Source organism: Mobula hypostoma, chromosome 22 (genome assembly GCF_963921235.1).
Source record: "Mobula hypostoma chromosome 22, sMobHyp1.1, whole genome shotgun sequence".
Classification (NCBI taxonomy): domain Eukaryota; kingdom Metazoa; phylum Chordata; class Chondrichthyes; order Myliobatiformes; family Myliobatidae; genus Mobula; species Mobula hypostoma.
The window spans coordinates 48,175,088-48,195,379 of record NC_086118.1 but is presented as its reverse complement, the minus strand read 5'-3'; the positions used below and the strand labels follow the sequence as shown (position 1 = coordinate 48,195,379).

General features: G+C 42.5%; 1 protein-coding gene across 4 annotated transcripts in view; it reads left to right on the top strand.

The window, feature by feature from the left end:
* The first annotated feature begins 755 nt into the window (after positions 1-755).
* afmid (arylformamidase) overlaps positions 756-20,292 on the top strand; it is a 46,375-nt gene continuing 26,838 nt past the window's right edge. Inside the window, exons 1-5 of one of the 4 annotated variants that reach the window (XM_063074568.1) lie at positions 757-1,086; positions 5,917-5,986; positions 10,252-10,342; positions 15,144-15,248; positions 17,793-17,841. In XM_063074568.1, the coding sequence (XP_062930638.1) occupies positions 5,957-5,986; positions 10,252-10,342; positions 15,144-15,248; positions 17,793-17,841 (275 nt within the window). In that variant the 5' untranslated portion in view covers positions 757-1,086; positions 5,917-5,956. Of the gene's footprint in view, positions 1,087-1,163; positions 1,252-2,547; positions 2,857-5,916; positions 5,987-10,251; positions 10,343-15,143; positions 15,249-17,792; positions 17,842-20,292 lie in introns of those variants that run through there. The other 3 variants (XM_063074570.1, XM_063074569.1, XM_063074571.1) reach the window with 3 other exon arrangements.

Below are 20,292 nucleotides of genomic sequence, written 5' to 3'. Positions count from 1 at the left end.
TTTTCACTCATAATAGTCTCTAGAGTTTACAGAGAATGATGCATGAAACTAAAAGCATTCAGTGAACAGCTTTTCTGTGGGTCAAAATGCCTTGTTAATGAGAGAGGTCAGAGGAGAATGGCCAGACTGGTTCAAGCTGACAGGAAGGTGACAGTTACTCAAATAACCATGGCTTACAACATTGGTGTGCAGAACAGCATCTCTGAATGCACAACGCATTGATCCTTGAAGTGGATGGGCTACAGCAGCAGAAGATCACGAACGTACATTCAGAGGCCACTTTATTAAGTCTCCTATACTATTTTATTTCTTCTATTGTGAAAATCCAGGTGGAAATATTGCAGAAACTCAAGACTATGAAGTAATTACATGCATTCTGCCATTTCAAATCTGATGACTATTCCTCCCCTCTATAATTTCTGCACTAGGATACACAGTATATTAACTCTTGAGGTCATGGTATGCAATTTTGTTCTCTGTGATCCACCTACTCCATATCTTGGCACTAAGATTGGGCCACGTTTAGTAAATTGACTTACTGGGGTGGATATAACAATCTAAATCATTATAATCAGGACAACCCACATTATACAGTGCTTAGTAACTTGCTGATGGCCAGTTAATATTTGCATTAGTTTGGTTCACATCCAAAAGGTTAGTCATAGTGGTAGGTTTGAAAAGAGCAGCGTGTTCTATTCAGTGACGCACATAAAATGCTTGAGGAATTCAGCAAGTCAAGCAACATCAGTAGAAGAAAATAAGTAATCAATATCTTGGGCCAGATGAAGGGACTCAGTCCTCCAGCATTTTGTGTGCGTGTGTTGCTCAGGATTTCCAGCAGAGTCTCTTGTGTTGGCTGGTGTACTGTGGTGTGCACAATATTTTTCTTTAAACCAGGATTTAGTCTTCTGCTCTTTTGCTGATTAGCAGTGATGAAAGAATAGAACCATTGTGGACACCATGGACAGATTTGTGTCACGTCTATAGTTAACTTACACGATGGATTTTCTGAATTTGCACCAACAATTAGAAACAACATTGATCCAACGCTCCCTGTCTAATTGATGCAGTTTGCGAAAATCTAAGGTAAACTGTGATGCCAAAATTATTTTTGAAACTTATGCTTTTGTTGAAGAACTGTGTGGTGGAAAATACAGTGATATTGGGGTATGAATTCAAGCATTGATCACAGCCAGGATCCAAATTTAAGTGAAATTGTACTTCAGGCCACTTTGGGAAAATACAGGCAAGGTGAGCATTAAGATCAGACATTATTTTCAATATTCAAAAGTTAAAAGTAAATTTAACTCAGGGCTCCACCACCAACTTACAACAACAGATTCAGGGGAAGATGAGCAACACAGATAAATTAGAAAATCTTACTATTGTATAAAATAGGAATGCTTTGTCTGTGTATGCATTACTATTCAGTTGGTTGGTGGAGGGGAGAGGGATGGGGGGGAGAGAGGGGTGGAGGGGGGGATGGTGATGAAGGTTGGGGGGTGGTTGGGATAAACAGTCAAGATGCAATTGGCAACTGGTTGTATTGAATGTAATTTGTTGGTGTTGCAATAAAAAAAGTTTAAAAGTAAATTTATTATCAAAATACATATATGTCATCATATACAACCCTGAGATTAATTTTCTTGTGGGTATACTCAGTAAATCCATAATAGGTAATAACCATAATAGAATGAATGAAAGACCACACAAACTTGGGGGTTAAACCAGTGTGCAAAAGGCAGCAAACTGTGCAAATACGAAGGATGTCATGCCAAATCTTCGCCAACTCCTACAGAAGTAGAGGCACTGCTGTGCTTTCTTCGTAACTGCTCTTACATGCTGGGTCCTCCAAAATGCTAACACCGAGGAATTTAGAGTCGCTGACCGTCTCCGCCTTTGATTCTCTGAGGAGAACTGGCTCATGGACTTTTGGTTTATCTCCTCCTGAAGTCAATAAACAGAATAGGAATCAGAATCAGGTATATTATCTGGCTCCTTGGTCTTGCTGACATTGTGGAAGGGGTTGTTTTTGTGGCACCACTCAGCCAGATTCTCGGTCTCGGATTGGTGCAGAAAGAGGGCTTGCCTGCCGGTTTACACTTACTTCATTGATTGGTCCAATCTATTGCAATTTCCACTCCTGTGAATTAAAGTAACCCGTAATTGAATGTGGCCCACTGTTACTGCCGGGAAAATGGAGTAAGTGGGTCACAGAAAACAAACTGTGCAGTGTTTGCCCTCGAGAGTAAGTGTCCATGTTTTTAGAACTGGAAGTGTACTCTCCAGTACCATCCTCTTCCACCAGCTCCAACGCTGAAGTTTTGGTTGGATCACTCTTTGCCTGCAACCTCGCCCTTGACCTTACTATCACGGGTAACCCTATCAGGAGCTAAATGTTAGATGGTATCGCTCGGGAACTCACAGATCTCCCTTCAACGGCAAGGTGAAAAATCCTCAGAGAGGTCTTTACAGTACAGATCAAGACTGTAGATCCTTTCCAGTTCCTCACACTTGCTTGTTCTAGATGCAGTATCATCAGAAAGTGTACAAACATTGGGGAAGCTGGAAAGCAAAACAGCTGGTGTTTTTGATTTTCCAATGACCAGGAGTGAAATTAAACCATGAAATTTGTTGTAAGATTCCCCAAACTTGTTTCGGTTGATGTATTGTGCCATCCTATTACCTGAGTGCAATGAGACACTTTTGAAGCATGACCTATGCCCAGATGTTACCGGGACTTTGTGACTTTTGAACAAGCTGTATTTGAACAGATATTTACCAATGATCTAAGTGGTTCCGAAACGTTCCACTCTTCTGTATTTCAAAGTTCACCAGGTGAAGCACTGTTGTTGGGTAAGTGTGAAATTAAAGCTATAAGCTGTGGTTTCATTTATAGGATTAAAATCAAGATTGTTGGTCTAGTGTTGTTGTTGCCGCTGCCTCGAGCTTCTGGAGTGGTGAGGGGTAAAAATTAGTGGAAGATTTACGATGATGGAGGAAGCTGAAAATGCATTTCACACTGTGTTTTTGCCGTGTTTCACTACACCCATGCCTCTGTCTGCTTTCTTTCCTGTCCTGATGAATGGTCTGAACCTGAAATGTAAATTGATGTATAGGAGAATGAGGAGAGATTTGACCGAGGCATACAAAATTAAGAGGGGTATAGATGGGGTTGATGCAAGCAGGCTGTTTTTCCATTGAGGTTGGGTGAGACAAGAACCAGAGGCCATAAGTTAAGGATGAATGGTGAAGAGTTAAGGGGAATCTGAAGGAGAGTTTCTTCACCCAGAGGGTGGAGTGAATGTGGAATGCGTATGCCAGACAGGCTGTGGATTTGATTTCAACATTCTAAGAGAAGTTTTGATAGGTACATGGATGGAGGGGAGCGGGTACGGAGGGCTATGGTCCAGGTGTGGGTCGATGGGACTAGGCAGAATAATAGTTTGGCATGGACTAGATAGGCCGTAAAGCCTGTTTCTGTGCTGCAGTGTTCTATGATTCTATGGTGCCTGATCTGCTGAGTTTCTCCTGCATTTTGTGCGTTAAACCTCATCTAAATTGCCTTCTAGGATTCCCGCCAATTTAGATTGCCAAGTGGAAAGTCGGCGCAATGGAGACCATGATGCATGGAAAGCAGGCAATGATTTGGGGTGGGTGGTCAGGGAGAGATGATGGGAAAGTTAGAGGAGGAGGCAGGGAGAAAGCAGGTTGGGGATCCCGGGAGAAGGGGATCAAAGGTTGTGGGTGACAGGGAAGGCAGATCCTTTGCAGGAAGAAGGTTGGAAGCCCTGGGCAAGAGGGAGATGAGTCACAGGGGAAGGCTGCGGGTCTTGGAGAAGGGAGATTATGGATCAGGAGAAGGTTGGAGGTCAAGAGGGAGAGCGCATGGGTCACTGAGAGCAGAGGTTGTGAGACCAGAGGACGCTCAGCGGAAGGATCGGGGTTTAAGCAGTGTGGTGTGGGGGGAGTGATTATTACAGATCAATGTGAGATTTAGGTTGATCAGTGAGAGAGTGTGATCAGTGAGGCTGGCTTTTGTATGGACGGATATTGGGACAGGATGAACTCATGAACTCATGTGTTGGCGGGGGGAATAATCTGATTTTTAGATTATACTTGCCTATCATTACATGTGTAATTTTCTACCATTGTTTCATGTTGAAGGCCTGAATTGTATATCTGATTACCTGATATGGTGATTAGATTAGCAGAAGAAAAGTTGAGCAGCTTTAATTTCCTGGGTGTAATGATTGACTATTTATAGAATAAATTATTGACTTCTTGTAAGATACCTGCAGAGTATTGCTAACCCTACATCGTTAATTCTGTCTCTATGTGGTTGTTGCCTGAGCTGCTAAGCATTTTAATATTTTTCTGGAAAATGATACAATAGGGTCTTTTAAGAGACTCCTAGATAGGAACATGGAGCTTAAAAAAATAGAGGGCTATGTGGTAGGGAAATTCTTGGCAGTTTCTAGAGTAGGTTACATGGTCAGCACAACATTGTGAGCCGATGGGCCTGTAATGTGCTGTAGATTTCTATGTTTCTATGTGCGCTTCATTCTTAGAGCGAGGTTATGAATACGTACAACAATATAACAGCATAATTTTCAACATGCTCAAAGTCAAAGGTTCTGAAACTCTGGTGCACATTCTCGTGCCAAACAAAAGCTAAAGCAACACACACAAAATACAGGAGGAACTTATCAAGGTCAGGCAGCATCTATGAAAATGAATAAACAGTCAATGTTTTGGGCCAAGACCCTGCTTCAGGATTGAAATAAAAAGGGGAAGGTACCAGAATTAAAAGCTGGGGGGAAGGGGAAGGAGGGTAGCTGGAAGGTGATAGGTGAAACCAGGTGGATGGGATAGGTAAAGGGCTGGAAAGGATAGTGGACCACAAGAGAAAGGGAAGGAGGAGAGGATCCAGGGGAGGTGATAGGCAAGTGAGAAGAAGTAAAAGGCCAGAGTGGGGAATATAAGAGGTGGAGAGGGGGAGGGGAAAAATTAACTGAAAGAAGAAATCAATATTCACGCCTTCAGGTTGCGGGCCACCCGGACATTTCTGGTGACGGAGAAGAGGGGGTAATATCCAGCAGACACTGATCCATGACAGATTTGTGGATGCCACACCTTGTGGGGGAAGAACGATGGGGTTGGAGTGAAGATTGTAGCAGATGGTCAAACAAAAAATCCCAGGAGATGGTTTTACAGTATTTTTTTAAATATATTCTTATTGTAACTTAGAGTCATTTTTATTCACTGCTGCCGCAAACAAAAAACAAACCATGGCATATGTCTGTGATAACAAACCTGATTCTGATTCTGAATGTAGGTGATCGGGAATGGTTGTTTATTATTTATTTATTTACTTACTTATTGAGATACAGTGTGGAATTGGCATTTTTGGCCCTTCGAGCTGCATCCACCAGCAATCCCCCAGTTTAATCCTAGCCTAATCATGGGACAATTTACAAAGGAAACCCACATGGTCAAGGGGAGAACATACAAAGTCCTTACAGGCAGTGGCAGGAATTCAACCTGGGTTGTCTATACTGCAGAGTGTTGTGCTTAACCATTACACTACCTTGCCACCCTAATGGTGGACTGTTGGACTGATTAATTCATATCTCAGGGATTAAAATATAAAACTTAAATTGATGTGCATATTTAGGCAGGTAGTAAGTCTGGAAATTTGTATACAATAATGCCAAGTTTGGGAACCTCTGCTCTAAGCAACGTACTGAATACGAATCATACAAATGTCTGGTGATATCTTTGACCGCTTTGCATTAATATTGTATGTAATCTATTATCATTCTTCATTAAATATGGCTTGAGATTAAACAGGCAGTCATTTACTGCTCAGTGCATCTCTGACATTGACGCTTTCATTTCCGATGCTGATACCAGGCTGTGGAAGTTTCGAGGAGGATATTGAATAACAGGCAGAATGAGCTCGTGGAGGGCAATGAATAAAGAGGTCAGTACATTTATTCTCACATCTTTAATCTCAGGGAAGAAAAAAAAATCTATTTACTCATGTGCATTTCACTGCTTCTGTCATCACTAACAATGAAGCATCTCTTGTCAATGAATTGTTACACTGAACGGTCCTTCTAGGACCTTTGATTTATTTATTTATTGAGAAATAGCGTGGAGTAGAGTCTTCTGGCCCTTTCAGCTGTGCCACACGGCAAACCACTAATTTAACTCTAGCCTAATCGTGGAACAATTTACAATAACCAATTAACCTTCCAACTGGCACGTCTTTGGACTGTGGGAGGAAACCAGAGCACCCGGAGGAAACCCATGTGGTCACGGGGTGAGTGTACAAACTCCTTATAGACAGCGGCGGGAATTGAACCTGGGTCACCTGTATTGTGAAGCGTTGTGTTGACCACTACACCACGGTGCCGCCCCAAATGGCAATGCCCCCACAACCTTAAATGGTGACAACACCCAATATGGTTAGAAACTGCAATGTAAGCATTGTAGTGAAGGGAAGTGTTGAAGACACGTAGGTAGCACTGCTTTCGAGTTGTATGGGGGCATCACTTTACCAGGAACATTATCTCAAGTTTCTGTGATTTCACCATGCTGAGCTGTGTCTAATTGAGGGCAGAATTCTGCGGATTTTGAGCGCAGTTCTGTACATATCCTATGTCAGGATGTTTTGGAACTCCTTGTCCCTTATCCTACACAAGGGGTGGTCAGGTTGAGTAAACAAAAGTTAAATATAAAACGGGAAACTTGAGATCCATCTGCTCTCTGAGTAGTATTTACGTGATGAAAATAGCAACAAGTATCAGTGAACCAAAAGCGCTCAGCATTTTGAAAATGTAACAAGTTTTAAAAGGCAGAAGTGTCAGGATCACCACTATTTCAATGCTCCCTCCAGTGGTCACAAAAACAACATAACTAGCGATCTAACTTATTTTATTGTGGTACTTCTTGGACAGGGTTGACTTCGAATATAAAACAAATCAGTACGTGACTATTCTATGTTCTGAGGCATCCTCCAGCTGTTTGATTCCACTCTGATTTGGGGGTTTCGAGATGGCTAAAGAGACTAACATGGGAGCTTCAGATTCTCCCTGATGGAGCAGGAAACTGGGTTGCTGGTGGTCCACCGCTGGGACATAAGTTCGACGTGTTCCTGATGTTCTCAACAGCATCAAAACTGCTGTCCCTCCAGGTGAAGCAACACTCCTCCTGCAAGCCTGTCGGGGTCATCTGTGCCTCAAGGATCTGTACTGGGTCCAATGTTGTTTGTAATATAAATGATCTGGATGATGGGGTGGTAAATTGGATTAGTAAGTATGCAGATGATACTAAGATAGGTGGTGTTGTGGATGATGAGGCAGGTTTTCAAAACTTGCAGAGAGATTTAGGCCAGTTAGAAAAGTGGGCTGAAAAATGGCAGATGGAGTTTAATGCTGCAAAATGTGAGGTGCTACATTTTGGTAGAACTAATCAAAATAGGACATATGTGGTAAATGGTAGAGCATTAAAGAATGCTTTAGAACAGAGGGATCTAGGAATAATGGTTCCCTGAAGATGGAATCTCATGTAGATAGGGTGGTAAAGAAAGCTTTTGGTTTGCTGGCCTTTATTAATCAGAGCATTGAGTATAGGAGTTGGGATGTAATGTTGAATTTGTATAAGGCATTGGTAAGGCCAAATCTGGAGTATTGTGTACAGTTCTGGTCACCGAATTATAGGAAAGATGTCAATAAAATTGAGAGAGTACAGAGGAGGTTTACTAAAATGTTGCCTGGGTTTCATCTCCTAAGTTACAGAGAAAGGTTGAACAAGTTAGGTCTTTATTCTTTGGAGCGTAGAAGGTTGAGGGGAGACTTGATAGAGGTGTTTAAAATTATGAGGGGGATTGATAGAGTTGACGTGGTTAGACTTTTTCCATTGAGAGTGGGGAAGATTCAAACAAGAGGGCATGGGTTGAGAATTAGAGGACGAAAGTTTAGGGGGAACATGAGGGGGAACTTCTTTACTCAGAGAGTGGTAGCTGTGTGGAACGAGCTTCCAGCAGAAGTGGTTGAGGCAGGTTCGATGTTGTTGTTTAAAGTTAAATTGGATGGATATATGGACAGGAAAGGAATGGAGGGTTATGGGCTAAGTGCAGGTCGGTGGGAATAGGATAGGGTAAGAGTTCGGCATGGACTAGAAGGGCTGAGATGGCCTGTTTCCGTGCTGTAATTGTTAAATGGTTATATGGTTACATCTTCTGTATCCGATTCTCCTGGTGTGGCCTCCTCTACATCGGTGAGACCCAACGTAAAATGGGGGATCACTTTGTTGAGCACCGTCGCTCCACCCGTAACAAGCAGGATTTCTCAGTGGCCAAATATTTTAATTTCACTTCCCATTCCCATTCTGACAAGTCGGTCCATGGCCTCCTCTACTGCCTCGATGAGGCCACTCTTAAATTGGAGAAGCAACACCTCATATTCCGTCTGGGTAACTCCCAACCTGACAGCATGAACATTGATTTCTCTAACTTCTGGTATCTTCTTTCCCCCTCTCTTTTTCCATTCTCCATTCTGGCTTCTCTCTTCCTCTTCTCTTCTACTCACCTCCCTTGGGTGTCCCTCCTCCTCCCCTTTCTCCCATGGTCCACTCTCCTCTCCTATCAAATTCATTTTTCTTCAGCCCCTTACCTTTTCCACATCACCTCCCAGCTCCTCACTTCAACACTTTTCCCCCAACCACCTACCTTCCCCCTCACTTGGCTTCACCCATAACCTTCTAGCTTGTACTCTTTCCTCTCCCCCCCAGCTTCGTATTCTGGCTTCTTCCCCATTCCTTTCCAGTCCTGATGAAGAAACTTGGTCCAAAACGTTGAATTTTTATTCCTTTTCGTAGATCAGGGGTTCCTAACCTGGAGTCCATGGCATAAAAAGGTTTGGGAACCCCCATGGAGATGTTGTCTGACCTGCTGAGTTCCCCCAGCATTTTGTATGTGTTGCTCCTTCTTCAGTTTGTCTAGGCATAGCCCAGAGATTCCTGTGAATTTTTGAGAAGTTCCCCTTCCTCAAGTAAATTTTGAGCATATCCTTGAATCTTTTTCTCTGTTCACCTGATAGCTTCTTTCCATAACTGAGCTTGGAAGAAAGTTTTGGAAGTCTGGTGTCAATACATGATCCTCCCTCAGTACTGGGGACTTTGGCGTGGTGGAGGATTCTGCTGTGGGTTCACTTACTCCTCCAGTGAACTTGGAAGATTTTACAGAAATAGCATTGGTGGTATTTTTTCCAGTGCTTGAGGGCCTGGCACAATAGCTGGTGCCAGTGACCCAGGTTCAATTCCCGTTGCTGTCTGGAAGGAGTTTTAACATTTTCCCCATGACTGCGTGGGTTTCCTCTGCATTTTCCAGTTTCCTTGCACGTTCCAAAGACGTACGAGTTACTAGATTAATTGGCCATGTGGGTGCACATAGGCCAGCAGGGCCTGTTACCATGCTGTAGCTGAATAAAAATACAGTTCTTGCTGTACGTAATCTAGAAGCACATAGGAGTACAGAGATCACTGCTGTCCCGTAGACCACAGGTTTTGTGCCAGGTGCTTGATTTTCTAATATTACTTTCCTCAACCAACTAAAGGATGTACTGGTACATTTAAGGCAATGATGAGGTTGTGGTTAGTTTTGGCAACCTGCTCTGCAGCAGATCTACCCCCATGGCATGGGAACAGGAACATGGTGATCAGTGCTCGGCCCCTGATAGCTTAGCAACGATCCTAGAAATAATTCATCACCAATTAACTTAGGTTCATTTCCTTTGAATGAAATGTTATAAGGATGCCTTTATGCTCGAATGGAAACTTAATGCTTTCTAAATTTGTGATCTACCAGCATCCATCCATATTTCATGAGGACTAAAATGAAATTATGGACTCCACGTAAAAACCTTTACATCTGTTTAAAAGCGCCAGGATAGAACCATGTTGATAAACAAAGTGCATTTGTGGTTCCTACACTTGGATTTCAAATTTCTGCGTTGATTTCTTTTTCTGAATTTTACTTATGAATTATAGTTGGACCTGTGATTTGGTTCATGTGGATGAAATAATCTTGGAATGGAGATCAGGCCTGTGTAGATGATAACAAAATAACTGCACGTTCATTGCGTCCAATAATCCAAATCAGGTGAAAATGGTTTGACTGTCTGATGTGCTTAGTTAACTTGAGAATGTACAATAACTGTATTTGTTGACATTTCTTTGATTTAGGAGCTAGAAGCACAGTACTCTCCCAGTTGCTGGTCACATCGCATGGACAGGTCTGCAGTAGTAGAATCCCACATCAGAGAACTTACTGAAGGTTAGCTGTGCGATGGGTATATACAGCAAACAATTACGTCTTTGTAACATAAATGTTTTATTACATTGGACGAACTCCATTCTACATTAAGTACCGTAACACCTGATCATCTGCTTTTGGTGTACAAGTGCTTAGTGACAAGCCACCAGAAAGACTCTGAGGAATAGCAGCAAATGGTAGACAACAGCAAATTAATCTCAAGATAGTACATGGTGACATACAAGCCCTTTGGTAATGAATTTATTCTGACTTGCTATGACTTTAACTTTGAGAAAGAACTTATGTTGTTCAAAGTTCAGAGTAAATTTATTAACAAAGTATATATATGTCACCATATAGAACTCTGAAATTCACTTTCTTGTGGGCATACTCAACAAATCTAAAGAATAGTAAATATGACAGGACCAATGAAGGATGAACTAGAATGCAGAAGACAACAAACTGTGCAAATGCAAATATAAATAAATAGCAAAAATTATCGAGAACATGAGATGAAGAGTCTTTGAAAGTGGGAAAGTGGGAAGTGGTGGTGGGAACATTTCGATGTGGGGCAAGTGAATTTGAGTGAAATTATCCCCTTTTGTTCAAAAGCCTGATGGTTGAGGGGTAATCACTGTTTTTGTATTGGTGGTATGAGTGTGATTTATCATTTCTGCTCTTATTTTGCAGAGACTGATGTTAACGTTACAACTTTTCAATTTTTAACAACACAAGATTCTGCAGATGCTGGAAATAGAGCAGCACACACACATACAGCAATGCTGTAGTCTCTCCCCTAACACCATCTTCTTATTGTCGTTTCTTCCCCCTTCCTTTCCAGTCCTGATGAAGGGCCTCAGCCTGAAATATCGACTATTTATTATTCTCAATAGATGCTGCCTGACCTGCTGAGTTCCTCCAGCATTTTGTGTGTGTTGCTCTCAATTGTCAACAAACAAGATTTGAACATATTTCAAGCAACACACATCAAAGTTGCTGGTGAACGCAGCAGGCCAGGCAGCATCTCTAGGAAGAGGTACAGTCGACGTTTCAGGCCGAGACCCTTCGTCAGGACTAACTGAAGGAAGACCTAGTAAGATTTAATTGTTTCTGGGATGTAGGCAATGTTTTTGTTTGTTATAGATGGTCATTTAAGAAACAACTAAAAAATGGGGATGGTCAATATTTGCACATTGGCTGGCACATCCTGTATTTAAATGGGACATTGGCTGTTGTATAAGTTAATAATATGGTATGCCCTTTCTTAGGAATAATTTTGCTGGCCTGGAACCCAACCAATAAGGGAGGAGACCAGGCCAATCTGAATGAGTCCAGGACAGTTTTCACATGTCGTCACTGACTAACTAGACTCTGAAAATTCACACTCGACCCTCAACTGCACTTTATTTACTTGTGCACAAGGAGAACAGCATGGTCCCTGTCACCCACGCTGTTCTGAAGTCTGAACAGAGAAATGCAATTTTTATGCAGAATTGACTGACAATTACCGATACTGACCATTTGGTAAACTGTGTATGTTTGAATTCCTTGATTGCCAGTTCAATCGTCATTCATAATCATCATCATCATTATGTTCCGTGTCGTATGATGGTCCTCCATTTGTCTTTAATCTGAGAAGTTCTAATAAACTCTTCAAAACTCTTGCCTGTCCATTCCTTGATGTAACTTATGAATGTCATGCATGCGCTGTCAACCATGCCTTTTTCTTCCATCAATTTGTCCCGTCACTGCAAGATGTTGAGCTTCTCTTTCCTCAGTCCCTGTCCCAGAAATTACAGCTGCCGTTTCCTGATTGATGATACATGATCATAATAAATGGTGGTGCAGGCTCGAAGGGCCGAATGGCCTACTCCTGCACCTATTTTCTATGTTTCTATGTTTCTTCTTATTCTGGCTTTTCACAACACTTCCTCAATAGAGATGTTAAACGTCACTGAAACTTTGAAGTTAGTAAAATTGTCCCTTAGTTGGCGTGTGTTCTTAAAGTCTTCCAGTACATTCTTACCTTGTCTCCAGACCTCTGCTGTGCAAAGGGGACTTCCTGTTGGATCACCGACAGGTGGTAAGGATGGGCTCCCTCACTTCTGCCCCTCTGATCCTCAACACAGGTGCCCCCAGGGTTGTGTCCTGAGTCCCCTTCTCTACTCCCTTTACACCCACGACCGCGCTGCCACACACAGCTTCAATCTGCTGATCAAATTCGCAGATGACATGACTTTGATCGGCCTTATTTCGAGCGGTAATGAGACAGCCTACAGAGGAGAGGCTGACACCCCGACACAGTGGTGCCAGGATAACAACCTCTCCCTCAATGTCCAAAAAACAAAAGAGCTGATTATGAATTACAGGAGGAACGGAGACAAGTTCACCCATATTAACATCAATGGGTCTGCAGTTGAAATGGTGAGTAGTTTCAAGTTCCTTAGTGTACACATCACCGAAGATCTTGCCTGGACTGTACACACCGGCTGTGTGGCAAAAAAAGCACAACAGCACCTCTTCCACCTCAAGCGACCGAAGAAGTTTGGTATGGGCCCCCAAATCCTCAAGACCTTCTACAGGGGCACCATTGAGAGAATCCTGACTGGCTGTATCACCGCCTGGTACGGGAACTGCACCAACCTCGATCGGAAGCAGGTGCAGAAAGAAGGTCTGGAAGATCACTGGGGATACCAGTCACCCCGACTATAAACCGTTCCTTTTGCTTCAGTCTGGCAAACACTACCGCAGCATTAACGCCAGGACAGACGGGCTACGGGACAGCTTCTTTCTACAAGCCATTAGACTTTTAAATTCACATGTCTGTACATTGCAATGGAGTCATAAGGCAAAGATTTTTACTCCCTCACATTGTGGGATGGATGTAAAGTTTAAATAAATTCTAAAAAAAAAATTCTATGCCCTTTAAAGACCTTTCTTGCCTGGGCTGTCTGCCCTCTATCTGCAGTGTATCCTTGCCTGGACAATATGCTAACCTTTGCCTTGCCGCAATTTCTACAATATCACCTGATAAACAGAGGTGAGTACATTCAGCTCTTTGCCAGTCTTCGAAATAAATCAAAATTTACCTCAGATTGATCATCCCATTGGAAATTTTCACTGGGAGGAATGCTTCCTGGCCGGGCATTTACAATCCCTACCCCTAACAAACCCTGATTACTGGAAGATCAACTAATAATCAATCATTTACTTTTGAAACGGACCCTCTGGCAGGCAAAATCTGATAGATTCCCTTCCTCAGAACGTAGAATATAGAAGAGCACAGCACAGGGAAAGGAACAGGCCCTTCTTGCCACTGGAACCAATTTAATGAAGGAACTAAGTTTCTCCAACAACATTCATGGATGCTTGTTTGCTGATGTTGGACTACATTATGGCTGCAGTCCCTCAGTATATCTGGACATTTTTAATGAACTACGCAAACTACACACCCACAGGGCTCTCTGTTCTTGTATTATTTTAGAACAGTATCCACTAGATTCTATTGCTTCCTGTCATTCTCACATCCTTCAGCGTATAATTTCATCTGCTGCTTATCTGCCCACTTCACCTACCTGTCTACATATCCTTGAAGTCTTTTCCTATCCTCCTGAGTGATGTATGACCTGCAAATCTCAGAAACTGTGCCCTGTACATGCAAATCCAAGTCACTAAAGGACACATACTCTATAAACTCTATAGGCAGAGATCATGATGCCCAAGTTTGAGGACTCCGTTGTACACTTCCCTGCAGTTTGAAGGGCAGCCTTTCACTAAATATTGTTCATTATTATTATTTAACTTTGATCAAATTTGAGCAGCATGTCAGCATAGAGGTTAGCACAATACTTTACAGTACCAGCAACCTAGGTTCAATTCCTGCTGCTGTCTGTAAGGTTTGTATGTTCTCCCTGTAACGGCCTTTGCCCCAACTGACTCCTGTTGCCTAGGGTGAATGCCGTCGACCCTGCCAAACAATGCAAATGCTTTGGTGCGGATACGGTGTGAGGCACCCAATGATCAGCCACGACACAAATATCAAACAATACACCAAGTGCGAGTAAAGAATTAAATTTTATAGCAAGTTTTGGTGATGGGTTAGTAGCAACAACTAAAAGAAAAGGTGCCACATAAGTAACTTATCAGTCTTGTGCACATAATATTTTAATACATTGGAGCTCACGCCTCCAATTCCATCCACAACATCCTTCCAAGACTCCGGCCACCATCCGAACCCCTGAGGTCCGGTATCCGCCGCCCTGGAACCGCTGTCCGTTCCCCGCAAGCCCGTCCTCCCTGCTCGCCTCCCGAAAAAGCCCGCACTCCTCAACTCAGCACACACATACAAGATAACATACCATGACTTCCATTGGCTAGCAAATGAATACAATTTCCATTATCACTAAGTATAACCCAATCCCCTTGCTCAGTAGTTAACAGTACGAGAAGCCATTTTAGTATAACACTTCAGAGAAGCCATTTTGTAATAGGCAATTAACAGGTAACAGTCCAGCTAATATTACTGAGAACCCTACATCCCTGTAACCGCGTGGGTTTCCTGGGTGCTCCAGTTTCCCCCCACAGTCCAAAGACATACCAACTGGTAGGTTAATTGGTCTTTGTACATTGTTCCATGATCAGACTAGGGTTAAATCAGGGGTTGCTAGGCAACTGTAAGGGCCTGTTCTGAGCTGTATCTCAATACATAAAAAATATAGAACATAGAAAATTGTATCTTAGCACCCATTAAAAGCAGCACCATTCTTAAAAGTTGTTTTTAAGAGAATTAGTGTAACAATAGATTTTTTTTCTTAATGTTTAGGCACCACTAAAGGTCGCAAAGTAGCTCAAACTAAGTTAGATGAAGCCTATGGACAAGACGATTGTGAAAAATTGGATATTTATCTACCTCCAAACCCAGCAACAGGTTTGTAGAACAACATAATCCAGTAATACAGCTTTAGCATAATGCTGAGTTTTTCAGGATACTTGCTGCTGTAACCTGATTCAAGATTCAAGGTTATTTATTGTCAATCCTCAGTACCACAAGTGCAAAAGAGATCGAAATGATTGTTACTGCAGATCTAAAGCAGCATAAAGAACACAATAAAACATATAATAAATGTAAAAAAAATACAAGAAAATCTGCAGATGCCAGAAATCCAAAGCAACAATAAATACAATAAATATAAATACACAAGATAAACTTTTTTACATAGACTGATTGTACACACGGTACACAACAAGACGGCAGGTACAGGACTGCCTGTTCATCAGGTGACTCTGACAGATAATGGTAAAGTAGTGGTGGTGTGGGGTGTGGAGGGGGTCAGTTAACGTTTTCAGGAGTTGATCAGCCTGACGGCTTGGGAGAAGTAACTATTTTTGAGTCTGGTGGTCCTGGCGTGAATGCTGTGTAGCCTCTTCCCTGATGGGAGTCGGACAAACAGTCCGTAAGCAGAGTGAGTGGGATCCTTCATGATATTGCTGGCCTTTTTTCCGACACCTTTATGTGTATATATGCCCTTGATGGCAGATAGGCTGGGGCTACATTGGCAGTTTTGTCCACCCATTGTAGAGCTCTCCTGTCCACTGCAGTTCAGTTTCTGTATCACATGGTGATGCAGTTTGTGAAGTATTATTATAACATTGTGGGCATGATCCTTTGTGTCATGAACTGTGTTTTGGGAAATCACTTTTTCTCAGCTTGTCTCTTCTGAAAACAGTGACTCTTTGTCCATTCTAATACTCTATGGTGCTGTATTACAATTTCCAAATTACTGTATTTCATGGGGCATTTTAGAATCTAAATCCACATTATTTTGATATAGAACAGAGGTCTAAAGTTGTTTTTTTCCTAAACAGCTTGTGCATTTCCAGGAACTGTTAAGTTTGCATTACAATTATGTGAAAGACTTTGACTTTTATAGATCCTTATGAAGAAAGGAACACAGTGTTTCTGACAACATGGCGTAATCCAGAGAACCGGAGATAAAGCTGGGCATGTAACTTGCTGCAATCACTTTAGTACACAAACAAAGGCAGTGCACAGGTCCTGGTTACAGCAGGGTTATCTTCCTGTGACCTGTTTGTTATATGAACAGTTTGCAAGTCGGAGGTATCGCTGCAGACCGTCAGAAGATCGGGTTGGAAATTCTGATTAGTTGATTTTGAGCCCATGAGCAAATCCAGTTCAGATTCAGACTCATTTATTTTCACACACACATCAAAACAGTGAAATGCATCAACACCACCTAAAGATGAGCCGGGGGCAGCCCACAAGTGTCACCACACATCCCAGCACCAACACAGCATTCCTGCAATGCTTAGCAAAACAACAGCAACAAAAACAACAAAAACAAAGCATTGGTAAAGAACCAAAGAGAAAGATACAAGATTCATTTATTATCAAAGCACGCATAAATTATACAACCTTGAGATTTGCTCGCTCACAGGTAGCCACTGAGCAAGAAGCCTGAAGGAACCCAATTAAAGAAAAAAGAATAAAAATAAAAATAAAAGACCAACCCTTGATGTGCAAGAGAAAGAAAAAAAAAGCACGTGAACAATTGAAGTGAACAAGAACCAGTAAAATCCACAAAATGAGAAGCAAATCTAGGTTGTTTTTGTTTTCTCAGTGCTAGGCTTTAATGTCCCTCTCTATAGTCACCCAGTGAACATGATGCTTCTTGTATTGTCTTGTACATATAGTGGCCACTTTATTACGTACCTCCTGTAACTAATAAAGTGGCCTCTGAGTGTGTCTCCGTGGTCTTCTGCTGTTGTAGCCTATCTATTTCAAGGTTTGGCGCATGTACATTCAGAGATGCTCTTCTGCACAAGTCTACTGTAACGTGTGGTCATTTGAGTTAATGTTACCTTCTTGTCAGCTTGAACCAGTCTGGCCATTCTCCTCCGAGCTCTCTCATTAACAAGGTGTTTTCAGCAATAGAGCTGCCGCTCACTGGATGTTTTTTGTTTTCTGTAAACTCTGGAGACTGTTGTGTGCAAAAATCCCAGGAGATCAGCAGTTTCTGAGATACTCAAACCACCCCGTATGGCACCAACAATCATTCCACGGCCAAAGTCACTTAGATCACTTTTCTTCCCCCATTCTGATGCTTGGTCTGAATAACAACTGAACCTTCTGACCATGTCTACGTGCTTTAATGCTTTGAATTGCTGCCACATGATTGGCTGATTAGACATTTGTATTATTGACCAAGTGTACATCTGTACCTAATAAAGTGGCCACTGAGTGTTTAATTTCAATAAAATATCAGGAGTCAAAATTCAAAAGTTAATGCGTCAGCAAAATAAAAGTGCACCTGCTGCTATGAACGTGCAAATACTAATGTCCTGACATTGCAAGTTAATATTATTGAATCATCTGTAAAGTTTGTCTTGGTGCATGGAGTTAAAAGGACTGGAAAAATGGGCCTCTAACTCTAATTTCCTTTTCATATTGCAGCTTCCGCTCTGCTCATCTACTTTCACGGGGGGTATTGGCAGTCGCTGAGGTGAGTTCTGAAAAACGGTGCTGCGTTTGTGTATACACAGTCTCATCCATCTGCTCAGTCAGTGCCAATGTTCTGTATGTCCCTCTCAGGCTGGAGGAGCAACACCTCATATCATGTCTGGGTAGCCTCCAACCTGATGACATGAACAATGATTTCTCTAACTTCTGGTAATTCAACCCTCCCTCTTCCATTCTCAATTCTGGCTCCACTCTGAACTTTTGTCTTCTCCTCACCTGCCTTTTCCCTCCCCCTTCCCTTTCTCCCAAGGTCCACTGTCCTCTCCTATCAGATTCCTTCTTCTTCTGCCCTTTACCTTTTCCACCTATCACCTCCCAGCTTCTTACTTCACCCCCCTCCCCCACCCATCTGGCTTCACCCATCACCTTCTAACTTGGACTCCTTCCCCTCCCCCCACCTTCTTATTCTGGCTTCTTCCCCCTTCCTTTCCAGTCCCGATGAAAAAAAAACTACTGATGATGCATATTCTGTTTATCTTTTCCCCTTTCCCTACAGCTTGAACAATCCCCCACCCAAACATGCTGAAATAATGCTGTTGCTGATTCTAGTGCTCCCAGTGCAGCCTCCTCTATATTGGTCAGACCCATCACACACCGGAGGGCAATGGTCCACACTTTATCCATTTCCACAGATGCAGCCTGACTGCCAAGTTCCTCTAGCATTTTGTATGTGCTACTCTGGATTTCCAGCATCTGCAGAATCTCTTGTGTTACTGTATGTCTACTTTCTTTGCTCTCTTCCTGCCTGTTTGAGGCTGAAATGAAGGTCCTCCATCTGTCCCTGTCCTTGGTCACTCAAAAGCAGAAGGATTCTCCATTGCTGTTTCCGTAACAGTTTTATTTTACCAGTCAGAGTGGTTAGCTCTGAGTTGAACCCCCGAACCTGGAGGACCGGTGGACCACTCTTAGTCTGGCTTCTGCCCTTTGACCTGTTTGGCATGGGTGACCCTACCAAGAGCAAAAGCATAAAGCCCTGACTCCAGCCGGCATAGCTCTCCAGTTCATTGAGGCACGCCAACCTCCAAACCACAACAAGGTTGTATCCTCTTGGAGGTCCTCTTCCTTTGCTATGCCTTTTTGTGTGAGAGATGAGTGAGGGAGGGGGGCAATAAGAAACTCAATGGATTCTTCAGCCCTTTTGTACCATAGTTAGAGTGAAATAAATAAAGGATGGCTTAAAAATAATCCTTTTATTGTGTTTAGCTGTCACTAACTGGTGCCATGGTGATCAGACACTGAGAATAGTTACAATGATACTGGTGTCCAAAGGCAAACTACAGCAGATGCTTGAAATTTTAAATTAAACAGAAATTGGTGAAAAGTATTAGCAGGTCAACAGGAGAAATAAACTGAGTTGAAGTGAGTTTTCATCAGAACGGGAATATTCTTTATACTTATACTTTATTGTTGCCAAACAATTGGTACTAGAATGTACAATCATCACAGCGATATTTGATTCTGCGCTTCACACTCCCTGGATTACAAGTATTAAATATTAAAGATAGTTAAAATTAGTAAATATTAAAAATTTAAATTATAAATCATAAATAGAAAATAGAAAAATGGGAGGTAAGGTAGTGCAAAAAAACCGAGAGGCTGGTCCGGATATTTGGAGGGTACGGCCCAGATCTGGGTCATATTCTGGGTCAGATCTGGGAGATGAGTTATTAACTTCAAACTTTCTGCATAATCACTCAAAGAGTTGAACTGCACGTGCATGTAACGAGAGCTGCATAACTCATCTCCTTCTACCTTAGGCCACGAACCTATCAATCACCCCTGCTGTTGTCACTTTCTGGAGGTCCAAAATACGTACGCTCCACGACCGCTGGACTAAGTGTGTAATGTAGGAGGGGACCATGTTGAAAAATAAATGTGCTAGGTTTTCTAAAATTGAGTCCCTCTACCCTAGGCCACGAACTTATCAATCACCCCTCGTATATTGGGGGCAACTTTGTCCATCCGTTATTAAAGGTGGAATTTCCCGGTGACCACCCAATTCAATTTGACTTTCTATTCCCATTCTGTCATGTTGGTCCACGGCCTCCTCTACTGCCACAAAGGGGCCATACTCAAGTTGGACGAGCAACACCTCATGTTCCAATCAGAAACAAGAGAAAATCTGTAGATGCTGGAAATCCGAGCAACACACACAAAATGCTAGAGGAACTCAGCAGGCCAGGCAGCGTTCCTGATGAAGGGTCTCAATCCGAAACATCAACTATAATCTTTTCCATGGATGCTGCCTGGCCTGCTGAGTTCCTCCAGCATTTTGCGTGCATTACCTAACATTCCATCTGGCTAGCCTCCAACCTGATGGCATGAACGTCAATATTTCTCCAACTTCTGGTAATTTCTCCCACCCCCCTTCTCATTTTTCCATTCCCCATTCTGGTTCTCTTCTTCTCTTCACCTGCCCGTCACCTCCCTCAGG